Consider the following 18,886-nt stretch of genomic DNA (forward strand, 5'->3'; position numbering starts at 1 on the left):
ACTGTTGCAGCTGCACGAGTTGGAGGAATTTCGCTATCATGCTTATGAAAACGCGAAAATGTATAAGGAGCGCACCAAAAGAATTCATGACAGGCGCATCCAATCTCGTGACTTTGAGCCTAGGTAGTTAGTATTGCTGTATAACTCCAGGCTGATGATTTTCGGTGGAAAGCTGAAGAGCAAATGGTCCGGACCATTCGAAGTAGTTCGCGTGACTGCACATGGTGCAGTCGAGCTTAAAAGACCCAACTTGGATGAGACATTCCTGGTGAATGGGCAGAGAGTGAACATTACTATGGGGGGGCCACTGACCGCGCCAGGACCACCATCGATCTAGAAGAGGCTTGAGGAAAACCTGCGTCGTGCCGCGACTTTAAATCAGGCGCTTCTCGGGAGGCAACCCGTGTCTTAAAAAAAAAGATCGTGCCACGACCTTAACTAAAGAGTTTGTTGGGAGGCAACCCAACATTTTGTAGGATATAAGTCATGTTTGTTCATGTTGCAGGAATTGGGCAAAAAATGAAGAAAACAGACAAAGCGCCCAGTGATTTGCGCTTTCTGCCCGCGATGCAAGCAGATCGCGCATTCAAAATCAGAAGTGTTCAGTGATTTGAGCGATCCACCCGCGATGCGGACAGATCGCGTGGAGTTCTGCAGCCTCGCGCGATCGACCCGCGATGCGGACTGATCGCGCGGGTCGACCCGGTTTTGCTTTCTTTTTCGCATATATTGTTGACACCCAATTTTGTCCCTCCTTTATTTCAATTTATTTACTCGGGCTTCTAAATTTATTGACGAGCTGAACACTTTATTTTCACTATTACTAATTTTCACTACTTTACTATCAACATCACGAGCATTACTTTATCACCAATTTTTAAATATTCGTCATCGTTTCATTTTTTTTCGGGTTTAGAATCGTTAAATTAATTACAAGACAACACTTTGTTAAATCCTTATTTTCTACATATTAATTATTAATTGTCTTCACATAGTATATATTGTACTAGTTATTAAATCAGAAACCCAAGAATAATTAAATAGAGGAGGAAGAATCAACAATTTTCATCTCATAAGCAATTGCTCGAAAGTATATCAATATTGGACTCATTTTGAAGCTCGTATTTTAAAACGACGTGTTATAATTTTTATTTTGTCAAAATATTATTTTACAAAGGACAAATTCCTGATAATGTTATTTACCCAAAAAAGAAAAAGAAAAAAAAAGAAGGAAAGTAAAGAGAGAGATAAGAGGAATTGGTGCGGTGAACTTGGAATAAGAAGGAATGAAAAAGAAAGAGGAATAATGAAAACATCTTTGCACTTCTTTTTCTTTTTCCTTCTTTTTCGTTCATCTCTCCCTTTCCCCTCTTCTTCTTTCTTCCGCCTCCTTCATCGTCTTCTTCTTTTTCTCTTCTTCTTCTTCTGCCTCCTTCATCATCCCTCCACTCACTTCTGTTCCCCACCATGTCTGTCTCTTCACTTCCCCTTGTCCCCCACGCTTATTCCTCGCTTCGTCTCTCTCATACGCTCCTCCTTTTACTTTAATACAAATGAAACCTTATAAATAAAACGGGAGTTAATCCAGAAGGGGGGGGGGGGAGGATTTTCAGTTTTGGGGAGGGAACTGAGCATCGTTTTAGAAAAAGAGGGATTTTTGTTGAGCAAGAAACCTAAGAAACTTGGACAAAAGATCTGGAATCTACAAATTTTCCTTACAAAAACATAGTTACTTTAATCGGGTTCGTTCGAGTTCGAGTAGAGATCCGAGATTCATACCCCGTTCACTGCACCTACAAAAGGTCAGTAAACCTTTCCCTTTTCTTTAATTTTTAGTATTCTGCGTGTTGAGTTTTAATTTATGATCATGTGTTAGTTAACAGCTGGGTTGGCAGTGATTTAGTTTAGTCGAACTTAGTATTAGTTAATATAGCGTATTCTCAATGATTGCGGCACTCGGGTATGTTAGTATAGCCAAAGATGTTTGCTGGTAATAGTAATGTTCAAGCATGTCTTATTTGTGTAAGTGTTGATTTTCTATTTGAGAGTATGGGAGATATACCCAAAATATACTAGATGTATACAGTTCCTGCATGCGTTTGAGCTATAAGAATTTGTACATTGGAGTATATATCGTGTATATCAGTTATATGGACTCTGAATTATTAGCTTGTGCGTCATAATGATATTAAGTTGGATCTGAACTTTAATTGTTTGCTTCATTGGATTGCTCGTTATTGGTTTCTATATTCTGAATATCGTGGGTATCATTCGAGTTTTGTCTTGTTTATTAGGAATCTGGAATTAATCAAGCAAGGCTGAGTTTTACGAATTTAGATATTTAATGTCGTTTCAGCTTGCAACATGTATGCGAAGTATGGATTTTTTGTTACCATGTTCTGTTTTCATCTCTATGTCGTTAAATATGTCCATTTGCAAACATGAATATCCTTGTTGAATGCAGCTGTTTTGTGTGAATGGGTGTCGAATTAATTAGTCTCGTATGTTGTCCATATGGAACTGAAGTCATTACAAAGGAACGTTCAGTTTGAGGCTGCTTCTAGATACTAATTTAAGAGCTGTGGCGTATAGCAGTAGCGTTCATAGTTTGGTCACATCTGTTTGGAACTACGAAGGCCCATTAAATGGAACACGAATGATGTTTTACTCTTTTAAGTTGAAGTCATAAGTTTGTGAATGGGAAATCTGTGTCAAAATTCATTGTTCCGTTGTGCTGGAATAAATGGATTTAACCCATTGAGTCTTTCCTTGCTTCTCATCATTTGCCTACAAGTTCTGATTTCTCTGTGGATTAGTAGGCCATGACTCTAAGGCTGTCCAAGTTTCTGAACTTAACATATTGGATTTCTTCGAATCTAGTTACTGATACCTATGTGATTGATCACCATGCTATCATTTTCTTGCTTCTGAAAAATAGTGTTCTGTTAAATAGTGGTTGTTCCTCTATTGAGGTTTGTTGTTTGTTTATTTTAATTACTCTTGCCTTCATCCTTCGTTAAAATTGCGCTGTTGTGCCACTGCTTTGATTGATCTCTATACCTGGTCGTGTCTAGTTGTGCAGTGGTAGACTTGTTTGATATAATCCTACTATCAGGCAGCCTTCAGCTTTGTTTTTTTTTTCATTTCCATGCCTTCCAAAATGAGTAGTCTCTTCTAGATTATCAACTTAGTTTTACCTGGAAATGAGGTGTATGATTTTACATGTTAAATGGATCTTTTTTTATTCTGCGATGTTGTTCAACTGAGACTGTATATGCTATGCATACTTGCATTAGTCGAGTATATCATCCTCTTGTCTTAAACTGTTGAGTATTTAGCTGGGATTCTTTATCGCTTGACTCTTTATCTCTGAAAACTAGAAGAAATGGCCTTGTCTTTTTTTTTTTTCTTTCCTGGTTCCTCTTTGCAAATTTTAAGGCTGTGGAGGCCCATCCCTTGAGTTGTTTTCTTTGTTTAAGATTTTGTGAACAAATTGGTTGCTATTTGAATTCCCTTACTTCATAATAGGCTAACTATGCAGTTTGTAAGGTCATTTGTGCATTTTCCTTCTCAAGTTTACATTAGGTATGTTTAGTTTTATTCGTCGATCATGTACTAATCCTTTTCTTTTTGTTTTTTTTATGCATGATATCTCGCATACAAGTCCAAGCGACTCGTCATCTTCTCCCGCATTTTGGCGTTGGGCCAAAGGCCCAACACAACTCCTCTCGAGTCAGCCCCATATAGTTGCAGCCAATCCGCAGCCAAACAGAGAAAATGAAATCTGGGCCGAAGCCCAATAAGCGTGATAACAGCAACAACATATATAAATTGTTGCTGGGCCGAAGCCCAACTGCAAACAGATCACAGCGGTCCAAAATGGGCTGAGCCCATTTACATCATATCTACCCCTCTATTTTTATTTTTTGTGTGCATTTAACATGTATTGTATGACTAACATTTGTGCTTTGTTAATTAAGATTAGTAACATTAAGGGTTTAGTTTAGTAATGGGTAGTTAATTCCACAAATTACATTCACTTCTATTTAAAAAAAAAAAAAACTATTTATAATATCTATAGCATTTATTTGAGTAATGAATTTTTAAAATAGTATGACTACATCATTTGGGTTAAAGGAATCATTTCTCATTATTACCATCTTAGGAATTTCAAAATATCATTGACACACAAAATGTGAATCCAATTGTATTTTACAAGCATTTTCAAGATTTACTCAATTTATACATGTTTTTGGCCGAAATTGGTTGAATAAAGAGCAATAAAAAAAATAGAAAGAAATTCATGGCCTTTTCATCATATTTAAGAACATAAGTCCAGGCATTTTCATACCATTATATTCATATAATATCATTTTTACTTAAAGATCACGTTTGTCACATTATCCTTTAAAAGACTATTATTCATAGGCAAATCATCCTGTTTTTTTTACAAATCTTATTTTTGAATGACATTACTATATTTTCATTTAAGGTCTTAGCAATATCTTTAAGTCTCATTCAACATTTAGGATAAGTCTCATTTAACATTTAGAATTTTCTTTTACGCAAATTATTATGCTTTCTACAAGTTATTATTTTAAACAACACTATTATACTTTCGTTTAAAGCCTTAAACAATGTTTATAAATCGTATTTCAAAATAGCATTAAAAGTACTCTTTTATACAAATTGTTATTTTCTACAAGTTCTATTTTAAATAGCATTTTTACATGTCTATCTATAACTTTAGTCATACTTACAAAGCTACTTTCTTTTTCTATAATACCATATTTACACTTAGCCTAATTAATTATAAGTCCGGTCGGTCAACCATTGTTAATGGGTCTTAAAGGGTGTCTAATACCTTCCCTTTAGACTAATTGAACCCTTACCTAGAATCTTAAGTTTCGGAAACCTTAAACAGAGTTAACTTTAAATATAACTTTAATAAACTTTAGGTGTCCTAATTCACCATAAATAATTAGGTGGCGACTCCTTAAAAATCACAAAAACAGGAATCTCCAATATGTCGTACTTCTACTTTAACTCCGGTTAAAAAGGGGTATGACATATATGTATAGGCCGCCCCCTCCCCTTCTTATTTTCACCCTAAAACGATTTCCCAACTCCCCCCATCCCCTTCAAATTGCTTTAATCCATCCCACATTAACATCACAAGGTAAGTGTTCATCTTCCCCAATTTTTTTTCCCTTGGTATTGTTGGTGGTATATGTAAAGTAGGGATATGGTATGGGCGAATTGTGGGCGGGGATTGGTATTGCTTGTGTAATAGGTGTGAATGTGGCTAGAATGTGACTCCCATTGCATAAAGGAGGGTTCTTCAACCCACCATTGTTACCCAAAGTTAAGGGACGATTTTACGCCCACAAGGTGTTCGATAAAAGTCTTAAACCAAGTTTTTGTGAAATTGTGAAGTCTTGAGTAGCAATGGAACATTAACCGAGCATAGGAACCCTTGTGAAATTCATCTCACCATGAAATTCGAATTGTGAGGGCGGATTGGAGAATTGTGATTCTTTTTTCGTCCCAAGCCCTACAACATGACAATCGAGTACTTTGTTTTTGTTTGCTAAGTCTTGTAGGAGTAGTTAACTTCTTTTGATTTTTGTTTTCATAACATAGATTGAGTTGTGCCACGACCCTGTCGTTACTGACCTATACCTCTCGTTTGGTAATGCGTTGTTTTGCAGGCAAAATGGTTCACGCCAAATCCAAGGGTAAAGTTGTCGCCTCCTCCTCCCAGGGTACAAAAAGAGGGCGCGCACAAAACCCGCCCAAAGAGAAAAAGGGGGCAAACATCTGGAAAAGGCAAACATCCCGCGGTTGTCATTCCTCCGGCAACTAAAAGGACAACCAACCCCCGTCTCGCGGGGGGAGGAGCAGAGTGGTATGTGGGGTTTGACACCTCGAAGGGGTACACCCATGAGCGAGCAATCAGTCGAGCCCCTTTGAAGAAGAATTTTCGGGATATCCATGACCGTATAGTTGCCATGGGATGGACGTCGGTGTTTGAGCAACCGGGCCCAGTGAACATCGATTTGGTCATGGAACTCTATGCTTGCATACCAACCCGCAGGATTCTTGATTCTATGTTCTTTTGGAGAAATTAGGTGCCATTGACGGCATCAACTTTGTGCGGGGCCATTGGAGTCCCGGATGTGCCTGTTGAGCCATTACTAGAGTTCATAAAAAGGCCTGATTATAGGGCTATCCGGGAAACTCTGTGTGGAGCCAACTCAAAAGCTCAATGGGCACGATATTCAGGGCCTCTTCGGAAGCATCGAAGTATGAGCATGAGCAACTTTTGTAGAGAGGCTCGAGTGTGGCTGCGCCTCCTAAATGCGAGAATAATTCCACTTGATCACTTCTCGAAGGTACAACGGGAGAGAGTGTGCATTGTGTACTTCCTGATAACAGGGCAGCCGGTGAACATAGGGTATTGGATGCTGCAGGAAATCCGCCGAGTGCGTACTGGGAAGTCAAAAAGACTAAGTTATGGAAACACTCTCACTTCCTACCTAATGCAACTCGACAAGGAGTTAGCGTACTCTACTGATAGAGTACTTGAGGCGCCCATTGACCCGCTCGATATTTCCAATGTCATGGCCCCCGCAAATGTATCCGGATATCACTTAACCCCGGCAGAGGAAAGGTCTGCCCAGTCCACTGTACTAGCTCATCTAGCTCAACTGTACTCGGGGATGATGGTTGCGAGTGAACACTTTAATATTGATCTCACAAGGGTCTTTATTGATAACCCACACACTCCACATTCTCGGGCGCTGGTGGGCGAGCTATCTCAGTTACCCGCGGATGAGGACGAGAACTCAGCTGACCGAGTAATGGCCGCATTCGAAGATGAGGAGGAGTCAGAGTCGCTGATGCAAGGCGACGACAATGAAGAGGAAGAAGACGTCGAGCCAGATGAGGGCGCGGCTGATGATGAGGACTTCCTTGATGAGGACGACTAGGCCCTAGTGGGCCCCAGGGAGTATTTCTTACCTCGTTTGCGCTTTATTTGATTTCAAATATATATGCAATGAGGGCAGTGCATAACTTTAAGTGTGGGGTGGGGAAATACGTCCCTGGTTTGTAACATCATCTTTTTGAAGTTGCGGATGATGATTAGTATGCCTTAGGTTTTTTTTTTTTTAGTTTTGCATTTTAGAGTCGAAAAAAAAAATAGAAAGAGTAGAAAATTTTCAAAAAGATTTTATTTTTCTTTGATAACTTCTTAAGTCCCTCATTAGTAGGCATTCATCATCCACCCCCTTTGGTTTTCTTATGGCCTCGGTTATTTCCCGAGGGGGGGCCACTGAACCGGGCGTAGGTAGATTTTTTATTTTATAGTCATAGAAAGAGTTGTTCCTGATGACGGGTGGATGACAACCTGCTTGAGGGAAAATTAGTCCGTAGGCTAGGTGCATTCAAATGCTAGGTGCACGGGATAGGTGAAGTAGTGGCTTATGACTGATCTTGAAATCTTTGTGAAAGCATGCCGTGAAATTGTATCACTTTTCTTGGAAGCACTTGAAAATGGTTTTTGTTTGACTCGTATGACCCACTTGGCATTGTTGATTTCCATTGTGTTTGATTGTTTCAAAGGACAACCGGATCCCTCTTGCGTTGATTGTGTGCCATGTGTGAGTAAGGTTTCATATTTGAATCCATGTTTGGTATTGACATCTAGAACTTGCCCTGTGTGTTCACAAAGCGAAATGAAGTTTGGTTGAGCCTAGAAAGTGATAGAGGCGTTTCTTTGATTAGTCACTAAAAAGCCTAAAAAATTATCCTACCAGCGTGCAAATAACACCTTAGTTAACCCCGTTGAGCCTTTAGCCTTTTCTTTGATAGTAGTTAATTAGCCTTACCCCTTCGTTCTATAGCACTCGATGTTTGATCCAAAACACTCTAGAAGCACTTTAATCAATTTACATGCATAATGGGAGTTGGGAGGCGAAAATAGGGGAAATGGTTGTTAACTGGAATCTAAGAAGACAATGGGAGCACCGAATGAACAGAACTAATTCACTTGTTAGTTGGGAATTGAAAAAAAAAAGAGAAAAGAAAGAAATCTGAAAAAGACAGAAAAAAAATGTAGCGAAAAGTTTCCCTTCTAACTTGTGTGATTTTAAAAAGAGTGGTGCTTAAACAAATAAAATGGGTGAATTGGGAGAAATTTAAAGGTTGGTTGGTGTTAAATAAGGGATAATAAAGAAATCGTGCAAGAATGACGAATGTATAAGTATTAAAGTGCTTAGGGAGGTTAGTCACTATTATCCAAATAATTCCTACCCGTCCCGTAGCCTACATTACAACCCTCGAAGTCCTACTTGATTCTAGGTTCGTCTTACTTGTATTAGTAGAGTGGTTACACTACGGGCAAGTATATGGTATGTCATACATTACATGTGACGTTCTTTGTGAGAGTGAGTGCATTTATTGATGTTAGGTCCATTGATTTAAACATGTGATTCTTAATGAGATATGGACTACTTTGTTGAGGTGAGGGCACATAATTAGCAATAGAGTGGTGAAGTGTTGATTTCTTGATCATAAGGTTACCTATATGCGTTAAAGTGGTGTCGTTGAGTCAACTGTTTTGAAATTCGAAATGTTTTCGTTGAAAAGAAGTACTTGGTGCTGAAAATGAGGCTTTTAAAACCTTTGGCATGGCTTTCGCAATCTGGGTCGTTGGTTTGTTTTTGAAAATCTCGCTTCAAGATTTGGCCATACTAGCCGAATCCCGTTGCAGACCTGTTTGAATGAGTGAGCTAGAAGTGTAGTCTGATGTTGGTTTGTGTTTGCTCGAGGGCGAGCAAAGTCTAAGTGGGGGGTGGTGATATTTGGCACAAATATCATGTTTTGTGTCGTATTACAGCTTCTTCTTATGACTTTTATCGTTTAATTCATGACGAAACCGTCGTATTTGAACTTATGTCGTTTCATTTCATGTGTATAGGTACGATGACGACAAACGATGGAAACTGTGCTTGAAATGATTGGAATTCGGAGCATATGTCGATTGGCTGAGATGACGAGTCGAAGACCGCAAAGGACGAACTAAAAGGAGAGTTAATCGACTGCAGATCTTCGCTTTCCATCCGCATCGCGGAAGGATCGCGAGAAGCTTCAGAAATTCAGGCCATCGAGGCGCATCGCGTGAAGAAAGCGGAACAACCAAACTCAGTCATCAGTGTGCGCGATCCATCCACATCGCGTGAAGAAGGCGAGAACCTGCAGACCATTGCGCGATCCTTCCGCGATGCGGAAGGAAAGCGGGGATCTGCGAATGTTTTCCCGATTAGACTAGGATTTGGATTCCTCATTTATTATTTTTACCCTAGCCTATATATATACATGTTTTTATAGCTGAGAACGGTATTCTGGGATTGTTAAAGGATTTGTAAGCCACCGTTCTCCTTTTTCTCCCTTTAGGTTATTTTATTTTTCATCTTTTTCAACCCTAGTTTATTCATGGCTTCTTTTGTCGATGATCGAATCATGAGTAGCTAAATCTCCTAGTTCTAGGGTTGTAGCGAAAGACTTGAAAGTTGATTTGATGACGATTATTATCTATTGATTTTCCATATTGTGGGTTGCTTATTTATTCTTGATTTTAATTGTTTGATTATCTGGCCAATAGTTAGACACTATCTGTGGTGCGTGGATTGAACTTGAGAAAGGGAATTCACGTACGTAATAAGAATAAATAGAGTTTGTTCGATTTAATCGTTTCGCTACTGAGGATAGAGATATACCCTTTAGCCCTACTTAGTTGAATACGGTAAAATAAAGGCGTTCTTGTTACATCTGATGACCATAGAGATATAGGCATTAAAGTAACATCTACAGGCTTGTGAGTAGTTCGAGAGAATATCATAAAGCATAATTAACCCGTCAACTAGTGACCCAGGAAATAAAATAGGTGGAATTGTCTGAAGATCATCTGGATTGTCGAAAGTCATAACCCTAGATATTTCTCTCATCTGAAATTTCTTACAATCTTTGTCAACATAGTCCCAGTCATAAAAACACCCATCATAAATTGTTTACTTTTCAGATTTAGTTTCGTACCATAAACAATCTTGATTTTCACTTTCTTGAATAGTTTCATTCGAATTTGAATTAGTTTGACAGTAGAATCTAAGTCCTTGTGGGATCGATATCTGGACTTAACAGTCTATATTACTTGTACGACCACGTATACTTGCGTGTGCGTTTGGGAGCAATAAGCCTTTACTACAACAGAAGCTAAGAGGTTCATATTGAAATCTCCTGGCTTTACAAAATTTGCAGTTTGGAACTTTCTTTAAAATGGAAGGACTACAAGGTAGTTCTTTGATATTCCAACAACCTACCGGTGTTGACCTGTGTCCTGCAGAATCCTAGTCTAGTTTAGTAAGAGTCAAACCTAGGAAAATGCGATAAGTAATGTAACAGTATGATTAAAATAAGACCTCTGAAGTGAAAGCTAGAATGGTCATTACATGTTCCGGATGTCGATCCTGCAAGAATTAACATGTTAACTATAGAGAATAACTATCTAGCTATACCTTTAAATCCTAAAAGTTAATTTATGCTAACCTATTTCATACGCACTGGCACATTGAGTTGGATGTTCCTTGGCAGGAGGAGCAGAAAGTCCGTCTCTAATGAAGGTAGTAGTCGGCAATGGAATCAAGTTTGGAGGTTCAGGGGAAGAATCAATCTGCATGGAATGGCTAGTAGAAGAATTTTCAGAAAGACGACGACTTCTTGTAGAATAGGTTGAGCGACGGTGTTCCGGTAGAGCTTCCTTTCGTTCAGCTGGCATTTCTCGGTAAGCGATACGACGTCTAAGTTTTCTTTCACTATTTTTGTCAGACATCTGATGTCAAGTGTTTAATAGAGTTCTTTTGTTAAAATTGGAATTTTTGCAATCCTAATGTTTAATTTGATCTTAAAGCACGAACGTCAATTTACCATAACATAGAATAAAAAGAACAAACATTGTGCATTATAACTAAACATATAGGACAGAAAAAAATCGAGAAGTTACCCCTATCAGTCAGAGTATTTTCTTGCTTGTTTTGCTTGAAGAAAATTGAGTTTGAAAATCCTGCGAAAGCCAAAGTGGCTGACCATTATATTGCAGTCAAATAAACAAATAACCAGTACTGTTATGTATTAAAACTCCGCAATTTACCATCCCCATTCCCAAGAAAGAAATCAAAACCTCATTAACAAAATAACTAAAATTCTTCAACATAAAGCTCTGAACTAATGGAAAAGGGGAGAAAAAAAAAAGAGTGAATGGTGTGGTTATGGGAGTGGCACTGAGGCACTACAAATAGTGTTGTACAAAGAAGCACCTATAGATATAAGGGATATGTGGCACATTTAATTATTGTCTTCTTCAAATTTATTTGTCTAATACAAATAATATGAATAAATTTTTAAAAAGTTTTTACAGTAGAACTTTGTTTCTAGATCTAAGAAAAACACTATGAAGTGTTTATGTTAGTACACATTACAGCGATGCTTCCCTTTTTAGTGTTTTGATATTGAATTTCATTTTATCAATCTGATTTACAACATTTGGTGGGTAAGAAATGAAGTTGTGTGACAAATGAAACTAATACCAAGCATGGTCTGTGCAAGTATCCATCACGAGCTGTATATAAGATAGACGAGCAAGTAGAGGAGGAAGGAATGCAAAAGAGGTAGACAGTGGATAGATAATCTGTATCAACATGCATAGCTTAGGGTATACTTATTTGTTTACATATGGTCTAAGACATAGGAATGCCTCAGTCTTATCAAGTGATTGTTCTAATGAATATGCCCACAGTTAATGTAATCAAGTGATTGTTCTAATAAATATGCCCACAGTTGAAAACTAATACTACATCCATTATTTATGACTTCCTGCTATTGAAAAACTCTAATTTTACAATTTCCCTCTACAAGGAGAAAAACTAATATAAATTAAATCTAGTTTAAATTCTTCTAACTGTGATTTGGTATGTTGACATCTAAACACTTCAATTTCTTTTTGCAAGAGGTCATGTTTAGTGGATGCATAATAAAATGATTGTCTCACAAGTCTGCAAACATGTAATTGAAAATTTTAGAAGGCAAGTATTTGGAAACAAAAATTAGAACAGTCCTATACTCCTTATTCCACTTTCCAAGGATTTCCATGGAGAAACTAATAAGTAAAATTTAATTTTCAGATTTATATTCATTTAGCCTTTATTGTTTGGGGTTCTCTTAACATGGCATGTTCTCTGAGAATGTCTTCAACCACTGCTTTTGGAACTATAACATGAGAGAGGAGGGGGAGAAGGGGGGGGGGGGGTGTGGAGGATAACACTATCCAAATAAGAGATGATAATCACTTGACAAAACGTCTATCCAAGTCACACATCAGGTGTCTGCCTATAGATAATAAACTAAATGAGTGCAAATGATATAGCACACTAAGAACAAATGCTCAATATGATAGCATGGGAGAAACCTCTCAATGAAAGAAAAGTGAGGGATTCTCGAAGAAGTATTAACAGAATAGACAACTTTTTCAACTTTTGGTTTGAAAAATCAGTTGGGAAGACATGATATCAAAGCCAAGTGAATCACTAGTTTTTCTTTTTTGTTTTTTACAAGCGATTTTTTTTAGAGTGCTTACCACTTGAGCAACCCCTTCTTGTCATCAAGTGAATTACTGGTATTTAGATGTAGAATATAGTAACAACAGAGAGGCGTTAAAAAGCGCCACCTCTTACTATAGAACACTTTAATATAGAGAAGAAAGTTGAAATGTTTGACAAAAGTACATTACTATGCGAAGGAGCGTAAGAAACCAAAATAAGTTAAATCTTATACCATTCCGTTACAAAGGAAGTACCATAATAGAGCTACTGAACCAAAAACTGAAAAGACATTTTCAGGCCATTCATAAATTTGAATAAATTTCGGTAGGAATACACCTATTTTTCGTTTTTTTTCAATATAAATTTTTCTAACTCAGTAATCAAGGTGGACGATTGAGGTAATATGATTTTGTTCAGAAAGATGCATCAAGGTCAACAAAAAGAGCACAGAAAATCAGCTTGTCGCATAAGCCAAATAAATGTACAAGTAATCTAGTTATTATGCAACATAGTTTGCAAAATCGTGCATGACTTTTTAAGAACAAATGAAGATGCAAACAACTCATAATGATTACTATGTGATCCCAATGCCTAAATACCTTTAGCTTCAAATCATCCCCTGAAAATTGGCACTCCATTGTTCTCTCCTTTTGTATTATAAATCTCACCTTTACAACTCATAATCCTCATAAGAACCTCCAACATTAAATCATAAAAATAATATATTTAATCACATATATACACTAAACAAAAGTAAATGATGAATATAACAATAATGAGACCAAATTACCTTGCTGAATAAAGTAAGCCAACAATAGTAGAAACGATCTCGAAAAAATCGGAGGTCAAAGTCAAGTGTTTCAAATGCGGTAAATTTAGTCCCACCACTAATTTCAAGCCATACCATCACATGAAACACATAAAGCAACTCAACAAAAAATTAGGACAGATTAAATCCGAAAGTAAAGTTTCAAACACAAATATGCTGAGAAAATACTGATAAGGAAAATGTTATACTTTTTGTTTTCATAAATTCCCTTACTCCTCTAATTTTTTGAATGATCTAAGTGTTTCGATCTTGCTAAGAAAAGCCACCACCATAAAGCTAAGCAAACAAAGAAAACGAGGAAGAACAAAAGAACCCACACGAAAATCGGATGAAGCAGCACACAATAGCTCAGAAGTACAATGGAAAAGAAGCCGAAAAACATTGAAGAGAGAGTTCAGGAAAATACTGACAACAACAATGAATCTAAGCCATAAAATTGGTAAATTAGAAGAAAATTAGGGTAAAAATTAAGATAAACTTACCAAAATGCAACACCCAGATGAGAAAGCAAAGATCCGCCCTTGAAAATCTGGAACAGAAGAGAAAAGAATTGATTCTTCTAGAACTACCAATCGAGCAAGAGAAATAGTACGGAAAAGAAGCACACCTGAAAGGAGAACGTTCTAGGTGCGTGGAGAATTTGTGAGAAAATACGGAACTATATAAATTATGTACAAGGTGAGTTTACCGAACTACCCTTGGTCGTTCATGGGACTCATGCTTATTGTATAGTTAAATTAAATAAATTAAATTAAATAAATAGATATAGCCCGCGTTGTAGTCTTAATTGGTACAGACCCAATATTGTAAAAAGTTGAAACTATGACATTTAATTAACTTTATTTTGGCATGAAATTGCAAAGAAGAGAAACTGATGCATGTAACTGATTGTCACATCGGATATAAACACCATCATACACTAATTGCTGCATATCATATACATATGTTTTGGTACACAATATCACGATGTTGAATGTAGTATAGTTGCCAAATGCATTCTTTATACATCCATGGGATGGGAATATCATAATATTGGACGTTGAAGTGCGACATTTACATAGTTCAACACATTTACATACATGGGAGTATGATTTACATTTATATACTATTTACAAGCTGACACATTTTTCATGTTGTGATTAGCCTTCTTCTGAGCAGTCTTCGACCAAAAACACCTGTAAAGTTATGAATTGGTGATCAAATATAATTTAATAAAGTGATCAAATAGTAGTGCCCATATCTCAAACTGAATTAAGTTTAAAAATGTGACTAAATTATTCTAACACGGGGGAGAAATATCTCAACATTCAAGTTGCAATGGATAATTGGACGTTGATGTGTTAATAAACTAAAAAGAGAATGAGTTACCAGTAATATGGTAACTGGGATACTCTAAAAGGATAACATAAATGTAAACTAACCTAATATCACAGCAGCTACAATGTCTAAACAACCCCCAGAAAAGAGCAGCAAAAGCGGCTTCAACCGCATCCATTAGTACCAGCAAAAGAGGCTTCAACCGCATCCAAAAATAATGTCAAAAAGTGCTTCAATGGACCTCAGAAATTTCAATGTTCAAAATAGACATACAAACTACACAGAACAAGAAGCTACTTATAAATTCTTTGGATTGTCTTGTTTTCCTTCCAAGGCTCTTTTTTAAACAACAAAAAAGTAGAGTTTCCCTTCTACTTTTATGGACATCTTGCTATGATAAGCAATTCTATGTATCTGTTTATTAAAATCCTTGTGAAAGTAGACTCTAAAATATGCCAGTATAAGATTTTTAATAGTCTTCCGACCTTTCGATGTATTACTGAGTCCAACAGCGAGCAATTAGGAGAATAAGTCAGAGATAAACCAACTGTACCTGGAACATATTTACTAAAAAATTTATGCCCGCCCCTGAAGAGTTTCTCTGTACTTAAATATTTTTTCTCCATTTGGCATAATGTATCTTAAGCATTATAGCGTCCTTCAAGTACCCAATTTGGTCTCATACATGCTCCACGTTGACTTGAATACTATTCAAGTCTGGAAAGTCTCAGAACGGTTGGAAAAAATAATACGTAAAATGCTTTCACAAGTAGCGTTCACATTTTGTTGGAATACCTCTCATTTTAACTGCAGAATGAAAAACAGAGTCCCTCTAGTCATTTCGTCTGCAAGAAGGAAGTTCAAAAATGATCTAAATAGTAGCAGTAACATTTACAACTACTACAAAATGCATAGAACTATTCACTCTTGCATTTTCATACTTTATTTCTTCCTATTAAGCTATAATGTCATCATTATTAAGAACACAATTATTTTTTTCCTTAATGGCAAAAAGACGGCTTTGGGGCATCTTGTTTTGATTACATACTTCCTACAGACTACAGTGCAGGTAAGTAATTAAAGAAGCTCTGTTTTACCACAACATAGCAGATCCAGGATATATCCCATTTAGATAATTGGTCGAAGAAATTGTTCATCAAAACTCCAATAATCATAATGGTACTGATGTTATCAAATAAATTAGCATCCTTGACTAAAAGAGTGAAACTTACAGCCAGGAGAATGTATAGCTCTCATAGTCTCTGCCAGTGGCGGAATCAAGATTTTCACTAAGGGGTTTCAAATGTATAGAAGTGAACATAAGAAAAAGTGAAGGGGGTTCAACATCTACTAAATATGCACAAAAATAATTTTAACCATGTACAAACAGTGTAATTTTTTGCCCAAGGGGGTTTGCTTGGCTCCGCCCCTGATCTCTGCAGGCAAAAGACTTTTTTAGCAGAATTCATATTTCTTTTGGCCTTAGTAGTGACCAAAAGCTGAAAAGAAGAGCGCAAATTTACTGCTCTATTAAAGGAAGATATGATTGATCTAACTTAAGAAGATGTTTAGTACTAATGAGGAAAAATTCCGTTCCCTTTAAAATCAGTTATATCATACATTTAAAGATGAAGAGTTTTTATTGTGTATGTCCTATTTCTGCAATTCTATCATACATTTAAAGATGAAGAGTTTTTATTGTGTATGTCCTATTTCTGCAATTCTTGACTATATATAATAATTCCTGATCAGGAAAATATAAGCATGTTGACACATTCTTTATGGAGCAGTCTCACAAGATTAGACTGTAAATTGACAGTCTTAGACAAATTTGTGAGTCTGAACTTAAAAGTGACTATTCACAAAGACATAATACCAAATATAAAATATAGACAACATAAATTATACCTTATATAAAAATACAGACAATATAATCGTTCCTAAAATATTCTCTGTAATCCCAAATAAAATACTAAGAGAGATTTCCACAAGAAAACAAATCTAAAAATTAAGCTCAAAAAGGAAATAACTCACTGAATCAATGTAGCGTCTAACCCATTGCATGATGTCTTAGGCTCCTCGCCATGCAATTGCAAACGATGAGGTCCTTTGACTTCCAATATTAACCAACATTTAAATCTTTCTTTTCCAGTTTAATGTGTGCCATATATATAAACAGTAGGAACCTAACTGATTCTCTACTATCAATTTCTGTAGATATCATATATAATTCTCGCAATGCCTATTTATTTAGGGATTCCCAAATCAAGACCAACAAACTACTGCTGGATAAAGCTAAATTTTTTAATTATCATGCTAATTGACAACAACAAATTAAAGTATAAAAGAATGCATGCAATACTCACGGGAAAATACATAAAAGGCAAGAGAATTAAGGAGAGAAGAAGGTACAGTCGGTCAACACTACGGGTTTAGACGAAAAAAGAATACGAATTAGTGAGAATATACACAAATTACAAAAAAGAGTTCACGAGTTTTATTTCAGCAGTAAAAAATCATTAGATTAGAGCTTCACCAATAATAAAGACCAATGGCAGGAGGATAGCTTGAGATAAAGAGAATAAGGAGAGCAATGAAAAAGAGCAAGAAAATCGAGCGAGAAGTTTACTATTTTACCATGGAGGAACTGATCGGGCTAGTGAGAAACGGAGAAGAGAAAAGGAATGCTATATTTCTCTATGTGTTTCTTCAATGATATTTGTGTACGTAGAACATAGCTTAAGAGTAAAATATCTAGAATGCCATTAACATCAGCTACTGTAATTACTATTGTGCCCTTGATCGTTCTATGGTTCATGTACGTAGAAATTAAAATTATCTCTGAAACAATAAAATGATGGTAAATTTCATGTTTCATTAAATTTTTTAATTTCTCAGAAGAGAATTTTAGACTTTCAATTTCTGCATATTGTACATGAGAGATATAATGAACATATCATTTGGTCTTTGTTTTTATTTAACAATAATAAATAATTCATCTCCCTTTCGTTCTGATGATCTCCTTGAAATTTGAATTGCTGTTTTCATCATCTTTTTTTTTTTTTTTTGGCGGTGGCATGTTTACCTTCCAGGCTGTCATCTCTTGGACCATCGAGGCTTTATCTTTTCTCCTTTTTTTCTTTGATTTTTCATCTTTCTTCTTTAAAAATAAAAATTTCAAGAGTCTTTAATATACTTACCAATAATTCTATTTAAGACAAGCAATATTATCTATGAAATCATACAGGAATGGGAAGAGAGAGGACTTAAATCTATCTATCTATATCTATATAATTATATTATTTTAAAAACATGAATATAAATGTTGGTTGACCAAAATATCCTTTAAATATTAAATGACTTTTATATCCTTCAAAAGCCAAAACATTCTTAGTAAAACTATTTCATATTGGATAAAGTAGTAATAGTAAGATTTTCCCAGATATCTCGAACTTTGAATCCAACCAAAAATTTGCAATTTGACTACAATTCTGAAATTAGAATCCTAAAACAAATACACTAAACATGTACCTCACGTGGCCATGTCATAACTATTGTGTACAATTTTAGTGATCAATTTTCTTTATTTATTTTTTTGTCCAACATTAGATTATTTTGGCATGAGGAATAGAAATAGAATCCTAATTATATACTACCTCTGGATTTTGATGCCTAAATAAGATGGGCTGCTAATTTTTTGTGCTCAACATTGTTGTTTGGTGCTTTTTAGTTCTTCGTCTGGTTTGGGTTTTCTTCCAAATCTCGATATAAAAGCCTGAACATGAAAGTTAGTTGATCAAAATATCCTTCAACTATTAAAAGATTTTTGTATCCTTTTAATCTAATTCTATCATATTTCTATCGTCTATTGTGGTAAAAAGAAAAATTGTCCCATTTGAAGATAGAGTATTAAAAAAATACTACTTCTGAAATTTGATTCCCAATCTAATTAATTTTAAAAAAAATATTTGCTATCATATTAAAATAAGGAAATATCCGTACTTTTGACATTAGCCTAATACTGCCGTTCCAAATTCAAGTGCTAAATTGTGATATTAATTATTTATTGATATGATACGAGATA

At 36.0% G+C, this 18,886-nt stretch overlaps 1 protein-coding gene across 1 annotated transcript; it reads right to left on the minus strand.

Moving 5' to 3' along the window:
* Positions 1-10,098: 10,098 nt before the first annotated feature.
* On the minus strand, positions 10,099-14,142 carry LOC132626292 (uncharacterized). Its single transcript, XM_060341109.1, has 5 exons — positions 13,968-14,142; positions 11,063-11,122; positions 10,609-10,891; positions 10,482-10,529; positions 10,099-10,399 (listed from the first exon to the last, which is right to left on the minus strand). Exons 3-5 carry the CDS (start codon positions 10,889-10,891, stop codon positions 10,197-10,199), a joined length of 534 nt encoding a protein of 177 aa, XP_060197092.1. The 5' UTR covers positions 11,063-11,122; positions 13,968-14,142; the 3' UTR covers positions 10,099-10,196.
* Positions 14,143-18,886: the final 4,744 nt, after the last annotated feature.

Source organism: Lycium barbarum, chromosome 2, assembly GCF_019175385.1.
Source record: "Lycium barbarum isolate Lr01 chromosome 2, ASM1917538v2, whole genome shotgun sequence".
NCBI lineage: Eukaryota > Viridiplantae > Streptophyta > Magnoliopsida > Solanales > Solanaceae > Lycium > Lycium barbarum.